The 9,279-nt window shown below is 41.0% G+C and overlaps 3 protein-coding genes across 3 annotated transcripts; 1 reads left to right on the top strand and 2 right to left on the bottom strand.

Moving 5' to 3' along the window:
* Window positions 1-205: 205 nt before the first annotated feature.
* On the bottom strand, window positions 206-5,859 carry CSUI_006687 (uncharacterized protein). Its single transcript, XM_068066840.1, has one exon. It carries the CDS (start codon window positions 2,950-2,952, stop codon window positions 2,635-2,637), a length of 318 nt encoding a protein of 105 aa, XP_067921183.1. The 5' UTR covers window positions 2,953-5,859; the 3' UTR covers window positions 206-2,634.
* Window positions 418-4,896, top strand: CSUI_006688 (uncharacterized protein; the record flags this gene model as incomplete). Its single annotated transcript, XM_068066841.1, has 2 exons — window positions 418-500; window positions 909-4,896. The coding sequence occupies exon 2, from the start codon at window positions 970-972 to the stop codon at window positions 4,894-4,896; it is 3,927 nt and encodes a 1,308-aa protein (XP_067921184.1). The 5' UTR covers window positions 418-500; window positions 909-969.
* A 130-nt stretch (window positions 5,860-5,989) lies between the features above and the next one.
* Window positions 5,990-8,839, bottom strand: CSUI_006689 (uncharacterized protein; the record flags this gene model as incomplete). Its single annotated transcript, XM_068066842.1, has 2 exons — window positions 5,990-7,567; window positions 8,351-8,839. 2 exons carry the CDS (start codon window positions 8,837-8,839, stop codon window positions 7,511-7,513), a joined length of 546 nt encoding a protein of 181 aa, XP_067921185.1. The 3' UTR covers window positions 5,990-7,510.
* Window positions 8,840-9,279: the final 440 nt, after the last annotated feature.

Genomic DNA, 9,279 nt, shown 5'->3' on the forward strand with positions numbered 1-9,279 from the left:
ATTAGAGATAGATAGATAGAGGTGTATATCTTAGTAGAGTGGGTTCCTGAATTGTTTTCCTATGCGTTCATACGTACATAGCCTACCCTCCCGCAGTCATCTCCAAATACACCACATATATACATCTATATAGACATACATATATATATATATATATAGGCATATATATAGGCATATATATATATATATATACGCCAGAAAGGACAGACAGATGTGATGTGCATGTGTATGTGTAGATGTGTATGTGTATCTTCTGTTTACTATGGAGATGTGGGGATGACTGGCTCTACTAAGGAAGAAGAAGGAGGGAAGTGCATGCAGAGAGTCTAGGGTGTAAGACGTCTCTTTATTACCACGAAGAGAAAATATTTCTTCTTCTTCTTCTCCTCTTTTTTCTCGATTGCATTCGGGCGACAGGAGAAAGAGAGTGTGAAGGAGAATTCATTCGCAGCAGATCAGGAGAGATCAAACGAAGAAGGAGATCCCAATGAAGAGAAAAAGTATGGAACGCCATTTCTCCTTCTGCACTCCGCTTTCTTCTCAGGTGTACAGACACCTCACAAGACATACGTCTATGTCTATAGGAGGATCGCGGTGTACGTACACTTGCTTCACAAGAAGGAAGAGGGACGTCTATGTCTAGATTCTATGAGAGGAGAGAGGCTAAAGGAGAATAGATAATACATTCTTTCATAGCTCGTGAAGTATCTATCTCTTATTGCGTATATACACGTTAAACGCTAAGAACAATAGCAGAAAGAGAGGACAGATAGAAACGGAGAGAAAGAAGCCGAGAAGGAGCATAAGAAAAGAGACGTGTATCAGGAAAAGAAGATGTGAGTGAGGATTAGGACAAGAGAGAAGTCATCTAAGATGATGGATCTTTGTTCTCTTTTCTTTCTTTTCAGACACTTTTATGAAGAGCTGTGTAGGCAGAAAGAGTTGTATCGAGCTCGTCATTCTATAGGCATGAGTCGAAGGAACGTTAACCAGCACTATCGCATGATAAACCCTCCTGCACGCTCTCTCTCTCCTTCTTCTTCTTCTATCTCACGTCGATCTCTTCTTCAACGTAGACAGACTTCTTGTTCTCCTTCTAAGAAAGAAGATCATAACCCTTCTTCTTCTTATCGTCATCCGTCTTCTCCTTCTTCTTCTCCTTCTCAGTCTTCGTCATCTTCTCCAAAGTCTTACTATGAACGGCACCAAAGAGCGAAACGTCTTTCTCGGCAGAATAAACCTTCTTCATTCCATCTCCCTTCTACTTCTCAGATTTCTTCTCCCTCCACCCTCTTTTCTTCTTCTTCTCATTTTACTCCCCATTTTCCTCTTCAGCCTTCTGAACGGAGAAGACCTCTTTCAACAGGAGGCAATGCTGCATGCGTCTTTTCTTTTTCTTCTTCTTCTTCTTCGAGAAATCGACCGAATCTGCCATCTCAGCGTTATCCGGGTGTATATACACCGAAAGTGCAGAAGACCAAGGAGACAAAAGACGAAGAAGAAGAAAGCGAAAAGCATGATGAAAGGGAGAAGGAAAAGACAGCTGATGACAGAAGACTCGACGACAATCTGTTCATAACTTCTTCTTCTTCTTTCTCTTCTTTACGAGAGATCTTCAACCCTCTCTCTTCTTCTCTTTCTTACGGTCGATTTCTTCTTCCTCTTTCCTCTTCTCTCAACAAACGTCAACCTTCTGCTTTAACTGCTCTTCAGACTTCTCCGACTTGTGACCAAGGGGAAGAGAAAGAAGAAAAAGAAGAAAGAGAGCAATCTTCACTGCTCCGTTTACCTTCATCTTCATTTCTCCGACCTTCAAAGAAACGAGAGCACCAAAATTCGCCTTCCCTAACAAGGCAGAAAGCCTCTTCTTCTTCTTCTTCTTCCTCTTTTCCAAGTAACATGAACTTTACAGGGAGTGAGATTTCTCGTGATGCGTCACATGTGGAAAAGATCTCCCAGCAGACAGAAGAAGGAGAGGAGGAGGAGAAGAAGAAGCAGCCCTTTCTTTTCTTTGAGAAAACAACTGATATACATCTTCCTTTCAACAGAAAGAAAGCAAAAGAAGACGATGCGAAGAAAGACGCGAAAGTAGAGAGAAAGGAAAGCCCTGTGAAACTGAGAGAAAAGAAGACACATTCTCTAGAGAGACAACTATTATCCCCTCGACTTGCCGCCACTTCAAGCTCTTCTCCTTCGAGTGTAAGAAGAGAGGAAGAGAAAGAGAAGAATCGACCTAGATCGTCTTCTTCTCGGTCACGTCGTATTTCGTGTGCTTCTTCAGTGACAGAAGAAAAGAGAGAAGAAGAAGAAGGGGACAGAGAGGAAAAGAGCTTCGGTGTATCTTATTCGTCTCTTCCACGTCCACCGTGTGTATCCTTATTAGGAAAGAAGAGTGAGAAAGAGCCTGATTCTTCTTCTTCTTCTTTTTCGCATTGTCCCCGTCACATGCAAAGAAGCCCCTTAGAGAAACAAAGGCCTCGTACAGCATCATCTTCTTCTTCTTCGTCGTCTTTCTCTTCTTCTGATGGCAAGAAGAATTCTATCCACAAGAATCCTCCTCTTCTTCCTTCTTCGTCTCCTTCGTTTAAGTCACATGGTACTTCTCCCTCTTCTTCTCCTTCTTCTTTCTCTCCTTTAGACAAGAAGAAGACTCATATAAACTCTACCAAGACTAGTAGCAATTCTGACGATGTGTCTCTTCTTCTTCTTCTTCTTCCTCTTCCTCTTCAGCATAGACTCTCTCAGTCTTCTTCTACTGGTAAAAAGACTCTCCCCTCTTCTCCATCGAAATCCGTTTCTTCTTCTTCTTCCTCTTCTTCCTCTTCTTCTTCTTCCTTTTCTTCTTTTGTTTGCGTCGGCTGTCGATCGATGCCGAGATCGTCTGCGCCACTCGCAAAGCAAGGAGAAGAAGAGGAGAGGAAAGGACTCCCGTCTGTACATACAGAAAAGCATACAAAGGACTCTCTTTCTTCTTCTCTCTCTTTAGGATCTCCGGAGAAAAGAGAAAGAGATCGAGAACTCGAAAGAAGAAGAAGAGACCATCAGAAGATTCTAGAAGACATCGAAAGAACAAGAGAGTATCTTCAAACAGGAAAACGTAGAGAAGCTTTTCCTTCTTCTTTTTCTTTCTCTATCTCATCATCCGAAAATGGAGAAAGAGAAGAAGAGGCAGAGAGGAAAGCTCTCTTTCACTCTCCTTCTCTTTACGTTGAAGATGGCGCTTGTCTCCAAGCAAGCAAAAGAGAAGATTCTTTTCGGGAGGAAAAGAAGATGAAGAGAGAGACATCCGTTCGCTCGATCTCCTGGAAAGACGATGATGGAGATCTAGAGTGGCTGAGAGAGAGGAAACTAAGGAGAGAGAAAGATGGGAAAGAAAAAGAAGAAAAGAAGAAAAAAGAGAAAGGAGAGACGACGGAAGAAAGAAAGAGCCTAACTCTTTATGAACGATTCGCCTTACCGTCTCCTCCTTTCTCAAAGGAGAACCTTGAAGAGATGGAGAAACTGAAGAAGAAGAAGAACGATACAGACCCACAAGAGAGCAACGACGGACAGATGAAGAGAAGAAACAGTTCTCTTTCTTCTTCTTCCTCTTTTAACGTGAAAGATACAGCCATCTCGGGTATATCAAGAAGAGAAGAAGATCATCTTCTTCCCGATCTGTTTACATTGAATCTTCTTCCCTCGCCCTCTTCTTCTTCTTCGTCAGGCCCCCGTTCTCTTCTTTCCTCCTCGGCTTGTCAACGAAGTCTTTGGAACTCTGCTACGAAAACAAGAAGAGAAGACGAAGAAGAAGAGAAGAAGAAGAAGAGAGGTCTTCTATTTCTCTCTCAAGTAGAGGAAGAAGGCGAAGTGGAGTCTAAGAGGTTCATAGATCAGCATAGAAAGACAGCTAGAGAATTCTTCTCTTCTTTCTCTCCTTCCTCCTGGTTCGGCTGCTTCACAAGAGATAAAGAAAAGAACAAATATCTCTCCTCTTTCACGAGGCAAGAAACGGTCGGAGGAGAAGAAGGAGACAGAGAAGAAAAGAGTCTTGTGTACACGGAATCTGCATGCAGAAGAAGAGGGGTGAGAGGTGGAGAGAGAGAACACGCAGAAAAAGATACAGATCAAGAAGGCCCTGAAGAAAGAGAAGAAGGTGATAGAGACATCGATCCAGGAAGAGAAAGGAAAGAAGAAGAGAGAGAGAAAGAGGAAGAAGAGAGGAAGAATGATGATGGTAGAGGGAGGGAAAATCTCTTAGATCCAAGAAATTCTTCATATGAAAGAAAAGAAAGTACCTATTGCCCTCCCTTCTATCCTTCTAATCTTTCTCAAGCACATTTCACTTCTCTTTCTCTTCCTCCTTCTTCTTCTTCTTCTTCTTCTTCTCCTTCTCCTTTTTTCTCTTCTCTTCTGAACAGGTCACTGTCACCTCGGTGTCTTCACTTCTCTCCTGAGAATCGACAAAGAATTTCCTCTTCGTCGTCTTCCTTTCCACAGCAGAAACAAGAAGATGAAGAAGAAGAAGAAGGAAGAGGTAGAAAGCAAAGAGAAGGCCAGACGTGTTTTGGTGTGAGAGCTACCGACGTCGGGCTCTCTCAACTCCCTCTCTCTTCTTCTTCTTCACACCCCCCTTCTTCTTCTTTTATTTCCTCGTCCCAGCCTTCTTCTTCTTCTTGTATACATCCTCCTCTTCCTTCTTCTTCTTCTTCTTGCTTTTATTCTTGTAAGAGAGAAATGGAAGAGACGGCGAAGCTTGTGAGTCTGCGCATGCGACTGAGAGAGCTCGAGAGTGAACTGAAGAAGAAGAAGAGAATTCCAGAGAAATCCCGAAAAGTCCAGGATGCTGTCGCTCTATGGAAAGTTCAGCAAGAGATCCGAAAACTCCAGAATCTCCTCACTACAGACAAAGAATAAAAGGCACCTCAATCTCTCTCTCTCTCTCATGGAATTCAGAAGAAACGAAGAAGAAGAAAAGAAGAAGAAGCTAGAACGGAGAAAGAAAAAGAGAAAGAAGAAGAAGAAAGAGAGAGAAAGAAGAAGAGAGAGAGAGGAGTCGACAATTACACAACGAAGAAGAAGAAAGCGAGAAACTGAGAGAATTCAAGAAGAGGAAAGAAATATAGAGAAAGAAGAAGACGAGGAGTCAAGAGAAGAAGAAAGATCGAGATTATGAAGCCTCGCAAGACGTCTGGGAGATCCATTCTCTCTCTCTTCCTCCTTCTTGGCAACAGGCAGAGAGGCCAAATGAGTGAAGAAGAGGAAGAAAGGAAGAGAGAAAGAGAAAGAAAGAAAGGAAGAGAGAAAGAGAAAGAAAGAAAGGAAGAGGGGGAAAGAAGAAAACTGCTGACGCGAGGAGACTTCCGTCTACATCTGGAGAGATAGATCATCTATATACCTGTTCGAATCTGTGGACCCATCTATCTATCTACGTATATATAAATGTCTATATATATGTCTATATATGTCTACTCGTCTGTGTCTATGTGTGTATCCGTCTTGCAGCTATTCTTTTTATCCTAGCTATGAATGGCACCTATTTTCTTTCTTTCTTTCTTTGTCTATGAAAAAGGCCGTGCTGAGGTTCAAAGAGACCCCCTGTACCGAATACAAGTTTACGCCTGGCATATGTACATGCCTAGCTATCTTTAGTCCATCTATCATCGATCATCCATCTATATAAGTAGCTAGATAGGTAGCTAGTAGATAGATAGAGGTTCAGGATGCTGTAAGCTTGATAGGAGAATACCTCTCTTAGGAAGATTCTTTTTAGTCAGATTTAATGAGAAAGAAAAAGGGATCGCTCTTCTTGTAGAATGTACAAGGCACATTCTCTAAAGACACTCCCCTCACACCTACTCTTCACCACACTTCTCCTGCCTCTCTATACATACATATATATATTGTATATATATATATACATATATGTGTATAATATGCATACACGCCTACCCGAGATAGATCGGTGGATAGACAGCCACCATACAAGGGCAAGCTGACTTAGATCTATTTATCTTCAATCTATCTATTGATCTATATCTATCTAAATCTATCGCTGTATACAGAGAAGCTGAGAACGGCTCGTAGTTGTCTTTGCGAATATACTGGATGCATGCATGCATGCATCTAAAGGCAGAACACTTTCTATCTCTCCTCGTATCTTTTTCTTATTTTACCGCCTGAATCAATCTGACCAAGAAGAAAGAGGAGGTTCAATCTTCTTTTTCTTCTATACCTTCTCTGTGTATTCGAACGAGAGAAAGAAGGACTTTCAAAACTTCAGATGAAGAAGAGGAGAAAGAAAAGAAAGAAAAAGAGTCTTCATGAGGATAAATATCGCAGCATCGCGTCGATAAAGAAAAGCAAGAAGAAGGAAGAAGAAGAGAACACAAAAAGATGATCCGAATGAAGGAAGAAAGAAAGAAAAGGAAGGTGTACCAAAGAGGAGTTAGAGACATAATGCTATAAGTCGAAGAGAGAGAGAAAGAAAGTAGATGCTTTAGAGAGAGAATGAAAAGAGAAAGAAAAAAGTGAGAGAAAGAGAGAGAGAAAGAAGAAGAAGGAGAAACTAACTCCCCTTAGAAAAAAGGAGACAGAAAGACCTATGAAGAAGCAGAAGATCGTGGTCTTATGCAATAGACATACACTCCAACGGTATCATGCATACATACATAGATTAAAGCTACATACACAAATAGATAAAGAGATAGAAGAATAGGTAGAGATGAGAAGAGAGATAGATTGAAGTTTGATGGATAGACTAAAGATCAAAGACAGACTAAAGATAGATTTGAGATGGTGGGGTGTATAGATCGAATGCAAGAGAGGTAGAGAAATATCTAATACAGCAGAGTAGAGAGGGAGAAAGAAAGAGAAAAGTAAACATCTCCTTATTCTTCTTCTTCTTGTATTAGTAGTAGTAGTAGCTTATTGCGTGGATCAAGTTCGCCTGCAAAAAAGAAGAGAGAGGATTTGATCTCGACCACCATGGCATATCATCTTCATGAAAGAGATCAAGAAAGCAAAAGAAAAGAAAAAAGATCTAAGAAAAGAAGGACGGGGAAAGAAAGTTCACGAAAGAAAGATATCTTTATAGAGATCGGGAGAAGAAAAGATCCAGACACGTCTGTTCCTCTTCTTCTTCTTCTTCCTCTTCCTTTTCTTCTTGCCTTCTCTCGCTTTCTTTCCTCAAGTCAGGAAGCTATCTTTCTCTCCTCACTTTCTTCTTCTTGCTTTTCTTCTTCTTCTTTTTCTGTGTTTTCTTCTCTCTCTTTTCTTCTTCTTCTTCAAATGTTTGATTTGCATGCAAGAGAATGAGCGAGGCGACCACGGGGTAGATACAGCTCCGTTACAGTGTAAGGAGGAAAAACCTCTTCTTCTTCATCTCTATGCGACTGAACCTTTAGCACACATTTTCTACTTGCTGTCGGAAACGGAAAAGAAGAAGAAAGAAAGAAAGAGATTACGAAGAGGAGGAGGAGGAAGAAGAAAGAGACTAAGAAGGAGAGGAGGAGGGAGAAGACGAAAGAGATTAAGAAGAAGATGCAGAGAGGTCAGGGAGATGCCAGAGCTGAGGCCGACTGTCGAGCTGCAGAGAAAGAAAGACACACAAGCGACTCCACCCCCTGCCTACATATAAACATACACGTCAACTGTACACGTATATACATACATTGATATATATATATATATCTATACATACATACCCATATACATGTATATATACATATATATATATATATATACATGTCTATGAATAGATACGCGTGTTAGGGGCAGGTAGGGGGAGCGTTGGTATCGTGCGTCATGAATCCGTGGAGATCTGCAGACGGTCGTTTGACTTCTCTTCATCTTTCTATCTATTAGGGTGTACACATATCCCATCTATCTACATATCCACATATCTATCTATATGCATGTACGCATGCAATGATAGATATAGAGAGCCTTGGGATAGACTCCGAGAGAGAACAAAACCTTTATAGACAAGACACCCCGAAGCCGCATGCAAATATGTAAAGATATAGATAGATAAAATGATAGAAAAAGAGATAGACGGAGAGATATGTTGCTAGACATGCAGAAGAGAGATGTCTGTGGGATTCTTTTCTTTCTTTTCTTCTTCGATAAATCTCGATGTATCTTCACCCCAACTATAGACCATCTCTTCTCTGTCTATCATTCTGCATGTGCACATGCACAGGTGCGAGATGTCCTCGCCCTACAAGACAATCGTCCAGACTTTCTCTCTTTTTCTCTCTCTCTCTCTCTGAAGAAACATGGAGAAAAACGAAAGCAAACACATACATCATCCTGAGGTGTACATACACCTGATAGAGGATGGGATCTGTCCTCTTCAAGACGAACTTACCGCGGCCGTGAGAATAAAAGGAGAAGAAGAGATTTGCTGAGGTACAAGAAGAGTATCGATAGATCTTTGATGTGCATATCGGATAAGAGCAATAGGAAAGATCTTTTTCTTATTCTCTTCTATCTGTAAGAACTTTATATGGCACCCTGCTATACATATCAAGATCTTTCCATCAGGAGAGAAAGCTAGCTGAGACACATGATTTGGAAAAGCCTGTCTAACTACTGGATCTTCTTCTTCTTCTTGTATATCTTCATTCATAGACTGAGAAGCGTTCTTTCCAGAAGAAGACGAAAGAGAGATAGATGCTTCAAGAGCTTTATCAACAGAGAAGAGAGGTTTAGGATCTTCAGAGACAAAGTACCGCACGTCGATGTTCCACAGAGTTAACAAGCCACTCTTATCGAGGGTGACACAACGTCGGTTGTCTGCTGATATAGCTACACATTTCGTTCCTTGAGAGGTCTTCAAATCCATCGCTTTCTCCATCTGAGAGGAAAAGAGAAAGAAACAGAAATGAGAGAAAAAAGACGACACATCTATACATATCCAATGAAGAAAAACCAGTAGTCTTTCGCATCATCATATGCATGCCTACCTATACACATACCTATAGACTCCATACATGCATACATATATATATATATATGTATATAGATAGATAGATAGGTATATAGATATAGATGTATATGTATGATGAGACAGGTCTGGTGAACTAGAGTCATGGAAGGGCTGATAAGAGAAGAAAGAAAGTACTTCTCAGCATTTCCTTCATTAGCTCGAGTCTTCTTATCCTCGAAGCCAGCTGTCTGTACACCTGAAGAAAACCTCGTCACCCCGATCGAACTATCCGTTTTTCTCCTATTCAAATGATCGATCGATCGATCGACCTATCTATCTATCTATCTGTAATCTATCTATTTATCTAT

This window comes from Cystoisospora suis (genome assembly GCF_002600585.1).
Source record: "Cystoisospora suis strain Wien I chromosome Unknown contig_3429, whole genome shotgun sequence".
Classification (NCBI taxonomy): domain Eukaryota; phylum Apicomplexa; class Conoidasida; order Eucoccidiorida; family Sarcocystidae; genus Cystoisospora; species Cystoisospora suis.